We start from the raw sequence: 20,563 nt of genomic DNA on the forward strand, positions 1-20,563 counted from the left end.
CGGAATGGACGCTATCCGGAATGAAATTTCCCGGAATGGAAGTTTCCCGGAATGGACATTTCCCGGAAATTTAGTTTTTTTATATTACCTGATATGAGAATGAATGGAATCTTGCACAGCAAAAAATCCGATGGTAAAATCGCATGCAAAAGCATGCACATCACCTTCGTCAAAATAAACACTTAATATTACACACTGCATGTACATTTTTTCTAAACACAAAAAAAAGTTGCAACCGACGGGATTCAAACCCAGCACCAACAGTAAGGACTGGCGCCTTAGCCCACTCGGCCATCAGACCGATGAAAAACTGTAAGGATAAACGCATATATGAGCTTGACATTTCGGTCAAGTAGGTTTCCCATACTGATGGGCTACATTTTTCAGGGTGTAAAATCACATAAAATTGCATAAAATAATGCAATATTTATTTTACACCCAGGCCTTTTACACGCAGCTGGATTACTACTTTTTTAGCTGTGTGCCTACTCGCTTACTTGTGGTTAAGAATTATTTAGTTTGTACCCCGTTTGTTTCACCTAGTCACATTGAAGGAACTCGATATTTTGAAAACAATATGAATATAAATACATGAATGATAAAAAGAAAGTGAAATGATCGGACATGAACAATAGAAGCAAGTGTTGACTATTGAAACAATACTTAATCAACCACCACGAGATGTAACAATGTAGATCGATAGATATTAGACAAACACTAGATGTTTTTAATATTCTTTCAATGTGTTGTTATGTTAATCAGTTTACTTTTGTGACTAAATTCTACCAAATTTTATTATAAAGCAGAATGTTTATTTTCAAAGAAGGGAAAATCTCTAGAAAATAAACAACTTTTCAGAAAATCAATGTATAATATGTACTTCCTTGAGGTTTTTCATTCTTTAGAGATACACTTATACCCCGTTCGCACGGGCGAGTTATAGCCGGTTTTAACGAAAAGGTTTTAAGTTAAAACCAAGTTATATCCAAACCGTTCGCACGGGCCCGTGAGGTTTTAACGGTTTTAACTATTTTGACAGATTAAGCAGGCTGAGATTATTTGGTGTTGTCAATTATTTTCGTTTGTTTTTTGCGTTGTTGCGGATCTTGACCATCCTTGGGTATTTTTGACGAAGAACTTCGTCTTAGGGCTCTATACAGGGTAGCAATCCAAAATTTCGCGGAGCGAAATGTAACGAAAAGAAAATAAACGCGACTGCAAGATTTGCAACAATAATATCTCAACTCCTGTTCAACACACGTAAAAGTGGTACCCACCAAACGAAAGGGGAGATTTCAAGCTTTCTTAATATACCTAATTAATGGCCATGAAATTTAGTTGAAGCACTTAAAAACTGAGTTTAAATTAATAAAACTGCTTCCACACAGCAAGCAAGCACGCACACAACACACACACGCGCACACTCTCTCTCTTGACTCCGCCCCCAAAGCCTTGCCTGCGTTTGGCCTTGACACAATTTGGCGATTTATTCCTTTTGTGCTGCTGCTTCGTCAAACGCCAAAACGATTTGATATAAAAGGAGGTGCCGATACAAAATCAAGTCAAATCAATTTTGGACGCCGACCTGGAAGGAGCTCCTGCTGCTGCTGATTCGGGACCTGCTGCTGCTGATTGCGGGACGGAACCAAGGAAGGACGCGCGGGGTGACGGATTTCACAGCTCGGCGAGCTGCCTTCACCCCGCTCCCCCAAACCGGTGACGCCGACCCGGACGGAGCTCCTGATGCAGCAGCAGCAGCAGAGAACAAGAAATGCACTCGGTGCAGCGGAGGAAGAAGCGGCCAAAGGATGAAAATCTGCGGGAGGAGAGGACGAATCTGCGGGAGGAGACCACCGTGTTGCACACGAAGCCGCAGCAATAGAGGCGCGGGAGCCAACACTTGTGCTTGCCGTAATGGCCTACCACCAACCAACGGCCCTTTTCAGGGCCAATAATACCCTCACGAAAGAGTTATTCTCGAATATTCAAAAATCCTGGTAATGTGGAAAAAGTAAAATGAAGCACCCAGAATAGTGTTCAAAATGAATTAATTTTGTTACACTCGGATGGGTTCTCTCTCTCTCTCTCTCTCTCTCTCTCTCTCTCTCTCTCTCTCTCTCTCTCCACGACTTCGATTCCACGCCACGACTTCGATTCGGTGGGCTTGGGACGCGACGGAGTGTGTGTTCGTATGCACACGTCGCGGCCTCCAAATGTGATGCTATATTTCGTGCGCTGCGTTGAGCTTCCCGGTGAAGTTAAAACAGCCAGATGCTTTAAATGGCACTTTGCTGGCAGAAATCCATAACCAAGAGTTATTTCTTAAAATTGAAAAAAAAATCAGCTTGCATTCCCGCGAAAGTAGTAAATGCTCGTCCTCACACACATACACACTCCCCGTTTGATGGTACACGCTGATTGGGTTCTACGCGTCGAGTTTCCCTTCCGCGGACGTTCGATTCAAGTACCTAAAATCGTCTCGGACTTAGCAAAGTTTAATCAACCCCGAGACCACTAAATCGACCAAAGCGCGCTTAAAATGGACGTCGGGCTGCCTCGGCAGCAGATGTAGCCAGTTTTGGGACTTCAGATAGTCCTTTCCACAAAAGAGCAATCAATTAGCGTTCAGAATGTGCGTGCACACACAAACACACACCTGTTTGTTGGTACACGCTAAATGGAACTTAACAACTGAGCTTCCCCTCCACGGACGGGACATTCAAGTACCTAAATAGCCCTCAAAATTCTTTCTTAAAGATATCGTCCACCGTCGAATGAGCGTTTGCAGAAGCAGCGGTCACCACCAGGGGACCTCAAATCTGCGACGGTCAAAAATTCAAGCAGCCCGATTTCAAACCTGCGACGCTAGGCGTCATAATGCTTCATAATTTAAGCGCTCTGCAGAGCAGAAGTGAAAGTACAGTCGACTCTCTGGTTGTCAATATCCAAGGGACCGTCGAGGAAGAGAATCATCAGTTTACAGAACGACCCAGCTATGGGAGAGAAACATGGCAACGTCCATCAAACAAAAACAAACTAATGTCAAATACCCTTCAAAGCTTCGTTTCGCCAAGAAAAATGTCTATGCAAGCCATGAGAAAGTGAAATTATTGACAACCGGAAGAGATTTTTAATGCAAACAGAATCCAAGGGACCGTCGAGGAAGAGATCCTTCAAGCAAGGAAAAATATCGAGGAATGAAGATAATTGAAGTATGCAGATTGAAGGGACTGAAGAATTCATCGATAGATGGAGAATTATTGATATCGAGAAGATCGACAGCCAGAGAGTCGACTGTAATAAATTTCGACTTTTGATTTTGCTTGCTTGCCACACACACAGCACATGATAATTTCAACATGCAAGTGGTTGCAGTGGTTTTTTAAATGTTGTAAATATAATGATTAGGCTCAGTGAAAATTTACGCAAAATAAATAATGTTAACCTTAATTTAGAATTGACAAGAATAACTCTTTCGTGAATATTTTTATGGCCCTGAAAAGGGCCGTTTGATTTTATATAATTGAAGGAAAAGGAAATATTAATTTCCAGCACATTTAATCCGATCACCGCAGTTGTGCGGTCGGATGAAAACGAATGGAATTCTGGGGGAAATTAACATTTCCGTCCGAGGGTCAATGGGAGGCAGCCCAAATAATGGTGCAAAGTTGCCATGTACATCGTCCATTCTGCTGGCTTTGCTCGCTGCTCGTTGTTTGCTGCTTCGTTCCGTTCGAATGAGTTAAGAATGGCTTGCAAAGCAATCATATTTATGCGCCAGAATTGGGGACGCATGAACCGCCTACGTCAATGGAGACTCCACCCTCCAGCGCAAAATCTGGCTCGCGCGAAAGTATAAAAGAAAAATCCCAACGCAGAAGCCTCTTCATTCTATCCGGACTACCGACGAGTGAAGGTCGAACCGCGGAGCAGCAGCAGCAGCAGCAGTACCAGCAGAGGAGAGCAGCAGAGAAGAAGAGCAACACCAGCAGAGGAGAGCAGCAGAGAAGAAGAGCAACTTCAAGTGTTCTTCACTCTCGTTCGGGCCAACAAGGAAGAAAAAGTAAAAGCTGAAAAACAGCCGGAACTGTCCCGGATCAGTCGCGGATTGCATTGTAAATCTGCCGGCACACCGCTTATGAATTCAAACGGCCCTTTTCAGGGCCAACAACACAATCACGAAAGAGTTATTCTTCAAATCTAAAATTGTTTTTGTGAAGGGGAGGTGGAAATGCACTTACTAATGAGAAGCAAAATTGGCTAAAAATGGGTAAATGTTTCTAATTCCTTTAATTTACATTTGATTTTGCTGCTCGTCATTTACTGTAACAAACACACAGACACACACAAACACAGTAAAATTTGCAAGCCCACACACACACACACACACACACACACACACACACTCACTGTCTCATCTACCGCATTTTATCTAAATTTTAAAACAAATCCATGACTGATTTCGGTCGCCTGAAGAATGTGGACTGAGAAAGAATAAAATTATAAAATATTTGACAATTTTTTGCCTTGGCTCAATTTTGCACACAATCAAAGCTCTTGGAAATTCTTTCCTTGCAAGTGGCAGGCAAAATTGTTTGCATTTGACGACAAAAAGCGACTAGCACATCGCCCAAGCAAAACGACGAGTGGCGAGACAAAATCACCTCACCTAATGGATGCTCGCAGATTGAAACCGAGTCTCTGCAAAGCACTAATACTTATGCGCCCGAATTGGGGACGTATGAACCTCCTACGTCAATCGAGACTCCACCCTCCAGCGCAAAATCTGGGTCGCGCGAAAGTATAAAAGAAAAATCCCAGCGCAGAAGCCTCTTCATTCTATCCGGACTACCGACGAGTGAAGGTCGAACCGCGGAGCAGCAGCAGCAGCAACACCGACAGAGAAGAAGAGCAGCACCAGCAGAGCAGAGGGGAAGAGCAGCACCAGCAGAGGAGAGAAGAAGAGCACCGCTTATAAAATCAAACGGCCCTTTTCAGGGCCAACAAAACCCTCACGAAAGAGTGATTCTTCAATTTCAAAATGAATTGCCTGCCAAAAGGCCACATGGTCGATTTGTGTGTGTGTGTGTGTGTGTGTGTGTGTGTGTGTGTGTGTGATTGTGTATGTGTGTGATTGTGTGTGTGTGTGATTGTGTGTGTGTGTGATTGTGTGTGTGTGTGTGTGTGTGTGTGTGTGTGTGTGTGTGTGTGTGTGTGTGTGTGTGTGTGTGTGTGTGTGTGTGTGTGATTGTGTGTGAGGGAGAGAGATGGGGGTAGAGAGAGAGGGAGGGAGAGAAAGAGAGGGAGAGAGTATATTTTTGCGCAACTATATAAGAAATATCGCCCGCAAAACTGCAAACACTTTGCTCTTGGCATTCAGCTAGTGAGGATGTCACGACACCTGGCGGCGAAATACCTTGCGAGTCATCGCAAGCGGAAGCGTGAGGAGAGAGAGAAGGAGAACAGAGTGGTGGCGCCACTGAGGCAAGCTGAGGAGACGATTGCTGATCGTGATGAGGAGGGAGAGCAGGAGATGGAGAAGGAGGAGGGAGAGCAGGAGATGGAGGAGGAAGAGGAGATCAAGGCACCGAAACCGCGGAGGCCTGCCAAGACGAGCGCTGAGCGCGTCAGGGAATTCCGCCAGCGGAAGAAACTGAAAGCGCAAGAGGAGGCCGAGCGAGGAGGTACAGTAGCGGCCGGTAACCCAGCAGCAACTGTGAATTTGGAGCCGATGCCCGGCCCGAGCACGGGGCCAGTACGGTTCTACCCACGACCTGACCCGGTACAGATTCCGTCGGGTTCTGGAAGGGGCACGTTCCAGGCCGATTCCGAGACATTTCTTGGTGAGTTTTTAGCAAAAAGTGATAAACTGCAGAACAAAGATTTGCTTTAATTTTATTGTCTATTCTTTTAAGACAAGATAACGCCAAACTGTGAAACCAAGATTTTTAACTTTCGCTAAATTCAACAAAATTTTACAACTTAGCAATATAATGCTGATCATGTTTGAAAGTTTTCACATTGCATGCACAATTTGTGTTCTTGAAATGAATTTTCTCCGTATAAAGCGGATATTTTAACGTATGAATATGAATTTAGTTGGCAGAATAATTTAATTTTGTTCTTAAAACAAACACAGTTAATATAGCCAATAAAAATAATCTGTTTTAGAGTTTTAGCATGAGATAGGCATTTGTTCTACGCACTGTCTAACTTTGAATTTTGGGTTTAATATTATACAATCAAAAGCAACTATTTAGATCTTCCTGTATCTTACAGGAATCGTACCGACTCGTTCCGCTCTGAACGAGTCCTCTCAGGTATCAGTACCCAATAGTCAGGGTAAGTCTGGGTAACTTAGGGAGGTCTTTCAATATTATCCCCAATTGTTTAATGTTTTGTAGAGACGGGTACGACTGCCACAGCTGGTGGCAAGCCAGATTGCGCGAAGGCCGACATTGCTTTTCACAAAAAGTTTACCGACAACAAACTGGGTGATTATTGCAATGTTTGTGAACGCATCTGGTTCAGCAATGACTTGAGGTCCATCACAAGCGATGGCGGGAGAGTGTTGGTCGAGGCAGGCCACTTTGAGTCAGTCGCGGGATTCAAGGTGTGCCAGACCTGCCACAACTCTCTGAGGAATGGAAAAGTACCCACTTTGTCCACATCGAACGGATTTACCTACCCGGAGAAGCCAGCGAACCTTCCACCACTGGATCCGATCACCGAGCGGTTGATTGCGCCAAGGCTGCCGTTCATGCAAATTCGTCGGCTCAGTCATGCGCGAGGTGAAAATTGTTTATCAACTTTGAATTTTGTAGTTGGTGACGTGCTTTGAAATTTTAGGAAGCTACACAATCATCGGGCAGATTATAAATGTCCCTGTTGATGTCAACGAGATGGTTCGGATGCTTCCGCGTCAATTGGAGGATGATTACGCCTTTAATGTTTGCATTAAAAAGCAATTGATCCACAAGTCCAACTACCTGCAGGGATATGTCAAGAAGTCTGTCGTTAAAGCATGGCTTCGCTATCTTATCAACACTCCGTTGTATAAGCGCGAAGGTATCGTTTTGGATGAAAGCCTCATAGAACCAGATGTACCAGAAGGTACTGACGGTGAGGAAATGGTTGAGCTGGAAGTATCGGAAGTCGTGGATGTCCCAAGAGATGTCCCAAGAATTCCCCAGCAGAACGACCAAATTGCACTTGACGTACTCGAAACTGAAGCGGAATTGTTCACAGGACAGCAACAGACCGTCTTATGGAACGAGGACATGAGTCTAAATATTGCTCCTGGTCAGAACCGAATGCCGACTTCCATCGTGTACGATCAGTATGCAGAAGAGCTTTCTTTTCCCGGAATCTACCAAGGAAAAATACGATCGTACAGGAAAGGGGTTCGCGTTACTCCTTACGATAAGGCTACCAGTGAAACTAGACGACGTGACCGGCGTGGAGCAAAGCCGACTCACATCCTGTACATGGGTGTTAAGATCATGCGTCTTCGGGTTCACGATGGAGTTTCGAGCTCCTTTAGGGTCCAAGGTACGAACAATGTGACCCGTGCTCAACTCAGTGACCCGCAGTTCATGCAGAGCCTTATCGAGAGGAACTTCGCGTGGCTGAAATCGATTCCGAACTCGGCATTGTACTGGCAGATACGGGAGAAAGATTTGTTCGCCATGATTCGACAGCTGGGAAAGCCAACGGTTTTCTTGACTATGAGTGCTAACGAGACTCACTGGCCCGAACTGCTGAAGATACTGTACAAGCTCTCGGATCAAGAGAACAGGATCGACTTGACAGAACCGATGGAGCAACTAACAGCACTTCAAAGAGCAGTATTGGTCAGTGAAGATCCAGTCACGTGCTGCCTCTATTTCAACAAGCTGATCGAAGTCATCCTCTTGATCTTGGGTTCGAAAACTCATAGTCCGTTCGGGAAGTACTACGTCGTCGATTACTTCAAACGGATTGAGTTCCAGCATCGCGGTAGTCCCCACTGCCATGCAGTGCTTTGGCTCGCCAACGATCCCAAGGAACCTGCTTCCGAGCACATGCCTGCTACTCTGGAACTGATCAACACCATCACTTCCATTAGATTCGAGGACCTTCCCACGCAGACGGCTACTAAGCAGGTTCATCGTTGCACGTTCACTTGCACAAAGCGAGGGGAAAAGCGCTGTCGGTTCAATATACCGTACTGGCCCATGAAAGAACAACGGGTCCTGCTTCCTCTTAAGGCTGACGACAGTCGCCGCAAAGAGTTGAAGAAACGCGCTGAGGAAATGCGTGATGTCCTGGCAACAATGGTATTCGATACGATTGAGGACTATCTGGCCCACTGCGAGTGTACATACGAGTACTACCTGGATGTAGTTCGTGCATCGCTGAAACAGCCTACGGTCTTCTACAAGCGCTCGATGGATGAAAAGGAACTGCGAACGAATCCGTTCAACGCATGGATTGCGGACAAGCTGCGTTCGAACATGGATCTCCAGTTTATTGTTGACGAAAAGAAACTTTGCCACTACCTGGTAGAGTACGTCAACAAGTCCAATCGTGGTGTTAGTGGATTGCACCGAGAGCTGATCCTCATGCAAGAGCAGAACCCCGAGATGGACTACGGCGAGATGCTGAAGAAGATCAGCCTGAAGATGCTTGGAGCCGTGGAGATGTGCGCTCAGGAAGCAGCCTGGTTCCTACTGCGATTGCCGATGTCCGAGGCAAGTAAGAAAGTTGAGTTCATTCCAACTGCGTGGCCCCAAGACCGGACAAGAAGCAGGAAGCACTTCAAGACCATGGATGCAGAAGGAGTTGGCGATGACTCGACAGATGTGTGGAACAAGAACATCATCGAGAAGTACGAAGAGCGTGAAGGCCTGGAAGACGTCTGCTTGGCTGAGTTCGTAGCTTGGTATTCTCAGGAAAGAGGTAAAAAGAGCTACAAGAAAAGGACACAGCCAAGGGTGCTGCGTTGGCGCGGATTCGGTATGAGCGAGCTTACTGAGTATAAGCGCGAATCTGTTCTCCTGTTTCTGCCATTTCGTAATGAGGTGGTGGATGTTCTCGACCACAATAAGTTCCTCCAGTTGTACGATTTGCATGAGGAACAACTCTTGGCAAAGCGTAAGGAATACGACTGTGAGTTGAATATGGAGCAAACGGTCGAGGAGTATCTGCGCACTATTGCGAACTTGGAGGATGGAGCGGAGAACAACGCAGCAACCGAAAAGCACGACGAGCTGGTGCGGACAGTCATCATGCAGCCGAATAATGATGACTTTGAGCTGCTGCCCACAAGAGGTTTAAGATCTGTCATCAAGCAACGCACAAACGTGTTGTCGAAGGAGGCATATTGTGAGATGATGCGAGCTACGAATGCAGAGCAACGGGCATTGATTCTGCACGTAATCCATCTGATGCATTGCTACGAAGAGCACGAGCCGCTGCAGGTTTTCTTGACCGGTCCGGCAGGAAGCGGCAAAACCTTCGTATTGCGTGCGCTTATGGAAACGATCAATCGGTACAGCCAAACTCACAACTCCCGCGACAACGCGTATGTAGCTTCAGCTTCGACTGGAAAAGCAGCCAGCGCAATTGGTGGAACCACCCTGCACCACGCTTACCACATCACCATGTCTCGCCAGGCAACGAAGATGAATTTCGAAACGCTCCAGATGTACAGGAACGAGATGCAGAATATCAAGTTTCACATCATCGATGAGGTCAGCATGGTTGGCGCCCACACCCTGAATACCGCACACATACGCCTCCAGGATGTTTACATGATCTATGATGTTCCATATGGAGGTGTGAATGTGTTGGTGAGTGGAGATGTGATGCAGTTGCCCCCAGTCAATGCTCGCGCCGTGTTCAAGCCTCCGTCTAACACCATATGTGGCGCTGTGGTGTGGCAATCGTTGATGTTTCACGAGCTCAAACGGGTTATGCGTCAGGCGGATAAGCAGTTTTCGGACATTCTTACCAAGATTGGTAATGGGCTGAAACTGACCGCCGATGAAACCAAACTGATCGAGAGCCGTTTCTTCACAAAAGAGGATCTGAGCAAGGAGGACACTAGCGGGGCGGTACGACTGTTCCATCGGAACATTGACGTAACCAGCTACAACAACGAAGCGCTGAGAAACATTGACGGGCTAGATTACACAGCAGACGACACCTTTGTGGGATACAAGACTGCAGAGCAACTGGCAACTGCTCGTATCAAACTCTACAAGATGAGTCTGGCTGAAACGGCAGGTTTGCAGTATACAACTAAGTTCTGTCCTGGAATGCCTTACATGGTCACCACAAATGTCAATGTGGAAGATGGCATAGTGAATGGTGCAATTGGGGACTTGATGTATGTCGAAGAGGGCGTTGATGACTCAGAGGATCGCATCATGAGACTTTGGATCAAATTTGAAAACGCGCAGATCGGGATCATTGCGAGGAAAGAGGTGGAGCCTATGATACGCACACGACCCGACATCTTGCAGTCAGATTGGACTCCAATCGTGAAGCGATCCGCAAACATCGATCTGGGTAACCGCATTAAATGCAAGCGCATACAGTTCCCGGTTGTACCAGCTAATGCCCTTACCATACACAAATCTCAAGGTGGAACCTTTGATAAGATTGTGTACGACTATGATAAGTCCCAGGATCAGCAAATGGTGTACGTCGGTTTATCACGTGTGAAGTCGCTGCAGGGCCTCTTTTTGACCAACTCAAAGGGAGACTTCAAGTTCCACCATGCGAAAGGCTGTGACAGCCCAAAAATGCGAGAACTGCGTAACGAGTACAAGCGTTTGCAGAATAACCGTTTGCGCACCATTGTGGACGAAGTGGGTGAGGTCTTAGAGAGCAGCGGACCTGCCACCACGTTGATGACCATCAACGTACAGAGTTTGAGAGCTCACAAGTTGGATATAACCACCGATCCCATACTTCCCAAGGTTCACTTTCTAGCACTGAGTGAGACGTGGCTGGATGACCACTCCTCAGAGGAAATAGAAGGGTTTACCTGTATCATCCAATCGAAGCGGGTTGGTGTGCGATCGGGAGGTGTTGCAATCTACCAGAATACGACCGATCCGGATACTACCTTGGCAGTCCCTCATACGCTTGAAGTGGTGGGCAACGAACGCGACCAAGAATTCGGCAAGGCAGAAAAGTACGGAGATATTTGTGCAGCAAAGGTGATGGTGATGGGTACTGAAGTACTGCTGGTATCAGTATACATCTCCCCAGGAACCACAACGAAGCAGAAAATATGGTTCCTTGCTCGCAATTTGATTCGTACTGCCTATGTGGATACGCCAATGGTGGTTACCGGAGACTTCAATCTTGACATCACCAAGCAGGATAGTGCAGACTTCGTGGGTTATATGCGAGAACATTTCATGCTGAGTTTGTGCAATGATACGAAGAAGACGACCACACTTGGTGGTACAGCTCTTGACCTTACGTTCACAAAGAACATGACGGTGGAGGTCACGCGGTACATTGCATATTTCTCTTATCATCGGCCGATGTTGTCTCTCCTAAGACCAGCAGCATCCGAACCATCTCAGGCGATCTGAACAGCTGTCCTCTGCGCATGACTGATTGCGCACAACTATAACCTGGATTTGACTACAACCTGGATTCGACTACAACAACTACAACCTGGATTTGACAACAGCATCTACACCTACAGAAGACAAAAATGAAACCGAAGAAGAAAATTTATTGTTAAATTCTAACCTCACTGACACTAACACACACTCACAATGAACTGTTCATTTATTAGATTAAGGTCAAATTGAATTCATTGTTACTATTGAGACATTGACACAACTACATAACCTCCTTCCCCTTACAATAATACACAAACACATAGGGATCCAATGAAATGTACATAATAGGTTAAGCTGAAGTGAACAGTGCATACTTTAAAACTAAGTTATGTTACACTTAAATCCCCCCCCCCCTCCTTTTCCACCACCCAATGATATTTCTCCCATTGATTAAATATTTAAACTCTTCTACACACACATACAATCACACATACACGTAAACATATACACACATACATACGAATTCACATAAATAACACCTCTACTAATTTCAACAAATCTACCGATCGAGATCTTTGCAGAGATCATCCATTTATTTTCAGATTTAAACCCACTATAACGATGACGATTGACAGGAAGGACGAGCGACAGGAAGGACGAATGACAGGAAGGACGAACATCCCAAAAACACCACAGACGACAGCCCCAGGATCACCACTAATCAAATTTTCTTTTCAGGGCACTCAAAACAAACGGTCCTTTTCAGGACCACCAAATATCTCACGAAAGAATTACTCATCGCAAATCAAACCAAAGCAAACTAATGAAATGCAACACAAAAAGAACAATCTGGAATTAATCTATTCACGGGTCCCCCACAGACCGTTATTATGAAGAAAAAATTTCCACCCAAACCAATGATTGGACATGGTTTCTGGGACCATTCTGCACCTCTGGGCTAAGTTTCAAAATATTTGCCGGCAGAAATTTCGAATACGGTCAGTTTTAGTATTTTTAGTTGAAATTAAGGGGAAATCGCATGTAAAATGCATAGGAAAACTTCAAAGTTTCAATGTTTAAACTCTAAAACGTTACTGATCATGGTTTTAAATTGTACTTACATGTAGCAAAATGATATAAAACGATTTACGGAACTGACTTAGCCGGATTAAGCCGTAGTTAAGTGACTTAAGTACATTATTTACAAGTTTATATCTAAATATTTTTTAAAAACTCCTACATTAGGCAATTTTAAGTCTAGGGAGACTAGATTGCATAAAAATAATTAAAATGGGGTGACTTTGAGCCAAGGGGTGACATTGTACCAAATTTTACGTTTGTTTAATAACTAAATAGCTTAAAAACAAGCTCGATAAGCTTGAATTGTAAGGATTACTCGTTGCAAATATTGTTGTCCTCTCCCACAATTTTGGAAAATTCCATAAAAAGTTAAATAAGAACCTAGCCTGACAAGAGTTTTAAGACACAAACTACATTGAAAACTTACATCGTCCTTCATATGTAAATATTTATAAGTTCAATAACCTATACATATTAGACTATACTATTTTCACATTTTCTTAAGATATGTCGGGATTGTTAAAATAGTGTATTAGTGGTTGTGTTTTCACATTAGACAGGAGTAGGTTTTGTTTTACTAAATATATTATCAGTAAAAGTACTTGCTGATCAATAATAAGTTTTGATGAATTTCATTGATGATCAAACTGTATCAACAATACATTAATCAATTATAAAATACAGTTTTTATGATGATTACCTGCAATTTTGCAAAATCATAATTAGTTTGAGATATTAATCCTGTGGGAAGTTGTGCCATTAAACTTTTGCTAATTATAATCATTATACAGGGCAACAAAAATGTTTGAGCTAAATTATAGCTGAAATACTCACTGCTTTTCATTCGTATGGTTCAAATTTCTAAACGTTTTAAAACAAAAAAAAATAAAATTTTATTATTAATGCAATGCTACAAACTTGCCACGTCACAAAATTGTTTTTCTTTTATTGGTATTCAGAACGAATCGATTCAGAACTGGAACATGTGCGCATCATTTTTAAATCTGTCACTTATAGGCGATTTAAAATCAATAGGCTTATTCAAACATATTAATTTGCGATCTGCGAAGCAATATCAACAAATTATTTTTGGGTTTGGGAACATAAATAGACCAAATTAAGCATTCTACAACCAAATATTGACATAAATTTAATGCTTATCAAAACAATCTTTTGTACATTGTCACCCCTTGGCTCAAAGTCACCCCATTTTAATTATTTTTATGCAATCTAGTCTCCCTAGACTTAAAATTGCCTAATGTAGGAGTTTTTAAAAAATATTTAGATATAAACTTGTAAATAATGTACTTAAGTCACTTAACTACGGCTTAATCCGGCTAAGTCAGTTCCGTAAATCGTTTTATATCATTTTGCTACATGTAAGTACAATTTAAAACCATGATCAGTAACGTTTTAGAGTTTAAACATTGAAACTTTGAAGTTTTCCTATGCATTTTACATGCGATTTCCCCTTAATTTCAACTAAAAATACTAAAACTGACCGTATTCAAAATTTCTGCCGGCAAATATTTTGAAACTTGGCCCAGAGGTGCAGAATGGTCCCAGAAACCATGTCCAATCATTGGTTTGGGTGGAAATTTTTTCTTCATAATAACGGTCTGTGGGGGACCCGTGCTATTACTTTATTTCGTTCCAGATTAACCATTCATACTTCCGTAAGGAAATTAACGGACGGATATCTCACGACTGGAAGATTTTGAATCAATTCTAGTTCTGCTCTCAGAATTTCATATACATCTGTTCTATTCAGGACTATTGCACCGGAAATCACGAAAGAGTGATTCTTAAACAAATAATTGTTTATAAATAAATAAAATCCAACATTAAATCCCCCTTTATGAATTTCATAAAATTATTCAATGGACTAAATATGAAGGAATGCAAATCATAATTCTTAAAACTTTTCATATACGTTTGTGTCCGAAGTTCTTCGTCATTATGGTTATGCCTGTAGCATTACCACTGCACCTTTTTTCGGTAAGGGCCTGGTTTTTTTTTGCGTTCCAGCTCTAACTGCAGCACAGATACTTGGAGCAGATGCTGAACGCAAGCGACGCAATCGACACGCACCGTTCCAAGCGCCGGTGGAACTCGAACAGCTTCGAAACCATCGTTCACCGAAAACACCCGAATCACCGTGCCCTTCTCGCTGGCCTTCGCCACTTTCGTGCCCATCTGACTGAACGCAATCGCCGCCAGTGGAGAATCGTGCGCCGGAATCATTGTCTTGGCATTCAGGTTAACGGTTTCGATCGGCACTTCCCCAAAGTTCGCATTGCCTATCTAGCATAGTAATGGTTCGAAACCGAAGCGAGCGCGCACAGCCCCGTCGTGTTATGCGGCGTGTCCCAGATCGTGTGAACCACCTTCATGTCCCGGATATTGTGAATGTACAAACTCTCCTCCAGGCAAACAGGAGCATGCTATCAAATCCCTCGACAACGTGACGGAACACGGAACGGAACGGAAGCACTGTCCCGAAAATAATCACGCTGGATATCCGCTCGTACAAGCTGAGTAAACTTGGTTTGAGACTCTTTGCGATGAATTGAACCTAAACTGGAATTATTGATGGATTGAATTGATCTCGTCGATACTGACTTGCTGTTTGACCTTTCCACGCTAACAAATTATTACATCATCAAAAAGGTAATACAACTTGCGGTCCAACCCGTATTATAAGTAACCCGTAATTCAATTTTAGGAAGCCTTCTCTATGCTAGGCATGCTGTCATCGGTTTCTTGGAGGAACTCTTTTCTGGTATATTTTCTATAAATATGTTTCCGGAAAACTACTTCTGAGTTCTCCACGACCCGCGCTCCCAAGCTGAGATCTGACTTGACGTCACGAAGCCTGACGCGTCATGTACACGCTGAACAAAATCCGGAAAGTGGCCCGTGGGCTGTTAACGGTCAAGGAGAAGGGCGATAATCTTCTGTTCCTAAGTTTCACCCTGCTGTTGAGAGTTGGACAAGTCCTGTATTACGCGCTTGATCTCAAGATCGACAACTTACTGGAAGGTCGCCTGAAGATCAAACGTGTTCAAGTTGTTAAGTTCTAGCACCTCGTCCGCGGATCAATATCCGTCTGTGACACATCTGTGTTCAAGTCGCCTCCGGAGGAGACCGCCCGGGTCGCGTCAAGAGAAGGAACACAAATAGCTTTGATAAAGTCGATTAAACAATACCATAACCCCCCCCCCCCCTTCCCCTTCCGGTTCACCCGTCCCCATCCGCTGTTGTTTCGATTGAAAAGGAAGAAAACAGATTTAAAACCTACAGACTTCGCGACTAAGATGCCGACCACCCACTCACGAGCATCGAGACATCTCCGACAATTGCGATACGGTAGTTTCTTTTCGAATATCTAAACAATTAGCTACTCGCCTGGGCCAACGTTGCACTCGACGTTCATGTGCCCATGTTCTCCCTGTTGCAATGTTTGGTTTAATCTTGGAGGGCGAAACGCACACCTTCAGAAAAACGCTAGCTTTGGACGAAAAATACTATAGCTACGCGTTCATCTACCGGATCGACGACCGTTGTCCCAGCCCGTCGTTACGAATTATGGAAACAGAACGTTGTTTTGAATCAGATTTTGCGCTTAACAATTTGACCCCTATCCTCGGCTTTGTCCATAAAGTACGGAACGTTTAAATCTGCCAAAATGCCCCCTTTGTCACGCTTTTCCTATACTTATTTATTACATGCAATGTCACACTTGCTTAGACCCCCCCCCCCCCTATGTCTATGTAGGTAGATACCAAAAACCGCGTTTGAAAACTTTGAACAAGTACACATATAAACATTATCAATGAGTCAAAACTAACGTGGCGAAGGGTTTTCCGGTAGATTCTACATCCCACTAGCACCTGCGAACATTTTACAACGCGGTGCAGAACAGGGAAACCAAGCACCATGACACCGCGTGCTTCACATCGGAGCCTCGATCGGAGCAGCCCAAGCAAGCTCGCACAGCGAACGAACCGTGCATGTCCGCCGAGAGTCCGTAGGATGCCACCCCATCCCCTCTGAGCCACAGGACGCGCTCGTCTACGAGAAACCAGCCTCGTGGTGTCGTCCGTAGAGGTCTTCGTCTTCGACCTTGAGCCGCTGGACCACCATCGACGTTCGTCAGCATCCAACCCATCCGGCGATCGACTCGCGACACGTGGCCGGCACCTATAGCTCGACGCACGATCGGCTGGTGGGTCGTCCCTAGGAGACGCGTGAAATCTCCTAGCTAGTGGACCTCACCGGCGTATGGAAATGCCAAGCTCGAGTGCCACGTTTCCCCAGCGAATAACCACCAGCGTACGAGTTTTGCACACGCGCAGCGTTAGTGCCGGGCGGTCAGAGAGCCCTCCCAGAAGCAGCACACGTGATCGCGATAATCGGCAGCATAGTCTGCGTCGGCGTCCATCCGCCGAGCAACAGAAGCAGCACCGCGAGTCACCAGCAACCGCAGCAGAGCATCAAGTCCGCCAGAGTGAGTCAGAGGACCCAGTCGTTCCTGCCAGGACGCGCCAAATCCTCGATTCATTGGACCGCATCTGTGACCGATCTGCATCTGATGAATTTGAACGGTAAGGCCGATCCGTAGTGCTTCAGCTGGGTAGCAAGCGCTTCTCGGACAAAGAGAACTACGTGAGCAGCAGCTGAATCCGGGGTTTGGCAAGTGCTTCGGGATCTAGGCCACCTCCCCACGCCTTGTTGGTGCGGACGTTCTGATAGGAGAAACGAAGATCGGGAAACTAGTTATACAGCAAGCACTGAGCAAAGTGCGGATTCGGATTTCTACTGGATCGTTTCTTGGGCGATGTCGGATCTAAACGGACGGAAATCTTGCAAACGTCCAGGTTTTGGGAATTGGGCTGCACTGGATCTGCGGGCAATAGCGACGAATCCAGGGTGAAATCTGCAAGGGCGTATCGAATCAAGAAAATGCTTCCAAACTGATAATCTCTCAATAAAAAAAAAAGATTTCAAACCAAATCCTTTTGATAGTAGGAACTAGCCACGGTGCTCTGTCCGCTCCATGGAACTGAAACGTGCCGATACCGATAAATTTTTGCTAAGAAACATGGGAAAAAAAAGTTGTTTGGTTCCTGTCAATGTCGGACGTTTGCAAATATTTCCAAAGCCTACTAACAGTTTTCAAGTAGTCGAGTTCCTATTCGAGCAGTTTTAACTTGGTTATAACTCTTATAACCAGTTTTAATCTGACAGCTCGTTGTATGGGCAAAACCAGAGTTATAGCCGGTTTTAAGAGTTATAACCACTTTTGGTCTTATAACCGGCTATAACTCGCCCGTGCGAACGGGGTATTAAGCTTTTTATTTTCTAGAGGTTTTCCCTTCTTTGAAAATAATCATCTTGCTTTATAGTAAAATTTGGTAGAATTTAGTCACAATAGTTAACTGATTAACACAAGAAGGGAAATCTCTTACGCGAAATCCCATCACATTGATAAAAGTTCGTGTATTTTTAAAGAAGGGAAAACCTCAAGAAAATACACATTATACATTGATTTTCTTAAAAGCTTTTCATTTTCTAGAGGTTTTCCCAAGGTTGTCCCTTCTTTGAAAATAAACATTCTTTTTTATAGTAAATAAAAATAAAATAAATTGTTCGCTCTACAGCATTGCCTTGACGTTCTCGATTGCGAGAGTCCTACTCGAAACTAGGTGTCCGAAGGCTTGATTCTTGAGGCAATTGCAAACCTCGTTTTACACCTGAGCTTCCATCCACCCGGGATTCGAACTGACGACTTTTGGATTGTGAGTTCAACTGCCTATAGTTATAGTGATTTATAGTGCAGAAGCCTTTAATGAAAACTAGGTAAAATTTAGTTGAATTAACAAGACAAGGGAAAATTCTTATATAAAATCCCATTACTTTGATGAAAGATCGCGTAATTTTAAAGAAGGGAAAACCTCAAAAAAGTACACATTATACATTGAATTTCTGAAAAGCTTTTTATTTTCTTGAGGTTTGCCCTTCTTTGAATACCTACTAAAAATTGGTAGAATTTATTCACAAAAGTCAACTGACTAACAAAAGAAGAGAAAATTCTTAAGTAACAACACATTGAAAGAATGTTAAAAACATCTAGTGTTTGTCTAATATCTATCGATCTACATTGTTACATCTCGTGGTGGTTGATAAAGTATTGTTTCAATAGTCAACGCTAGCATCTAATGTTAGTGTCCGAAAATTTTACTTTCTTTTTATCATTCATGTTGTCAAAATATTGAGTTCCTTCAATGTGACTAGGTCAAACCAACGGGGTACAAACTAAATAATTCTTAACCACAAGTAAGCGAGTAGGCAAGATTCCATTCATTCTCATATCAGGTAATATAAAAAAACTAAATTTCCGGGAAATGTCCATTCCGGGAATCGTCCATTCCGGGAAATTTCATTCCGGATAACGTCCATTCCGGAAATCGTCCATTCCGGATAATGTCCATTCCGGAAAACGTCCATTCCGGGAAATGGAATTCCGGAAATTGTCATAGAATCGCATAGCACAATAGATAGTAAAACTTATAAATCAAAATTATAAGCCATGGTTTCATCATTTGAATGGATAAAGTGTTTTTGAATCCATTTTACACCAGTTGTTTTGCAATCATTAATTTTCAAAAAATGATCGAATATCATGAATGATTTGTACATTGAAAACTCACTTACATTCAAAAGATTTTTTGAATACCCCCAAACATGTAAAACATTATTCTACACGCATTTAACATTGATTTCAGGTGTTTGGGCTTGCTTTAAAATTTTGGAGTTTTTTGAAATAATATTCTTTGTCAACTGTTTATTCGGGCCAATTTTCAAAGGTAAACGGAAGTGGGAAGGAGGAGCGGTGGTTAACACAAACCTTGAAAAATATTTGCAACAGCCTAATTCGAAAATTAGGAAATTGAAAAACTACTCAAAAATCAAAAAAATATAAATTCTAGATTAAATTTTCAAAACAACCTATCCCTCATGGGTTTCCTATGCAGATAGGGCCTTTTGAAAATTTAATCGAGAATTCAGGAATTTAAAAATAGAAAATGCTAAAACAGGTAACAAAAAAGAAAATTTAAGACCTTATATCTCGCCTTATATATACAATTTTAGAAATTCTAATAATTCTAAATTAAAATATTCAATAATAATTATAAAGTTCTGAATATTAAAAACAAAATTATTTTAAAAATTATAAAAATGAAAAAATTAAGAATTATGAAATAAAAAAATAAAAAATAAGAAACTAATAAGTTCATAATTCAAAAATGTAAAAAATAAAATTCAAAAATCTAATTCAGAGATGACAAGAATCATAAATGTTAAATTTCTCACCATCATCAATTTTAAAATTTGAAATTAAAAAATTAAAAAAGTTTAAAATAAAAAAAATTTTAAGGACAGAAATTTGAAAATTCAAGAATATAAAATTCAAAGATATAAAATACAAAATTGCAAAAATTAAACAAACAAAAAATCCTGGGATACAGTAAACGACGCAACATGTCTGCAATCTTTTAAAAGCAATTTGTAGGGTTTGTTCAGATCTACAAAACGCCTTTTGAAGCTTGCAAAAATATTGTATCCCTGACAGACGGACGGGGCCGACAACGGCCCGAAATCCGTCCGACGGCTCGACAAAACGGCCCGAATTGTCGGGCCGTTTTCCGGAGCCTTTTTTATTTAGAATGTCCTGCGATTTTCTGATGCTTACGTTTCGGATTTTTGGGTTGTTTAAATGAAAATAATTAAGTTTTGATCAACACATTTTTATTATCCTGTTTTTACAACAAATAATCCACAATCTTGGCCATACTGGCAGAAAAAGTTGGTAATCCGAGGTCCCAAAGATTTCCTGGATGTTGGATGAT

At 42.9% G+C, this 20,563-nt stretch overlaps 2 protein-coding genes across 2 annotated transcripts; both read left to right on the plus strand.

Annotated features, from left to right (window-relative positions):
* The first annotated feature begins 5,193 nt into the window (after window positions 1–5,193).
* LOC120421768 (uncharacterized) lies at window positions 5,194–6,019 on the plus strand. The gene has a single exon (XM_039585039.2). The coding sequence runs from the start codon at window positions 5,390–5,392 to the stop codon at window positions 5,891–5,893; it is 504 nt and encodes a 167-aa protein (XP_039440973.1). The 5' UTR covers window positions 5,194–5,389; the 3' UTR covers window positions 5,894–6,019.
* Window positions 6,020–6,397: 378 nt separating this feature from the next.
* On the plus strand, window positions 6,398–12,348 carry LOC120421760 (uncharacterized; the record flags this gene model as incomplete). The annotated part of the gene is made up of 2 exons (XM_039585032.2): window positions 6,398–6,791; window positions 6,850–12,348. Coding segments are annotated over 2 exons (5,139 nt in total), but the record flags the coding sequence as incomplete, so codon positions are not given.
* Window positions 12,349–20,563: the final 8,215 nt, after the last annotated feature.

The sequence above is a fragment of the Culex pipiens genome, chromosome 3 (assembly GCF_016801865.2).
Source record: "Culex pipiens pallens isolate TS chromosome 3, TS_CPP_V2, whole genome shotgun sequence".
NCBI lineage: Eukaryota > Metazoa > Arthropoda > Insecta > Diptera > Culicidae > Culex > Culex pipiens.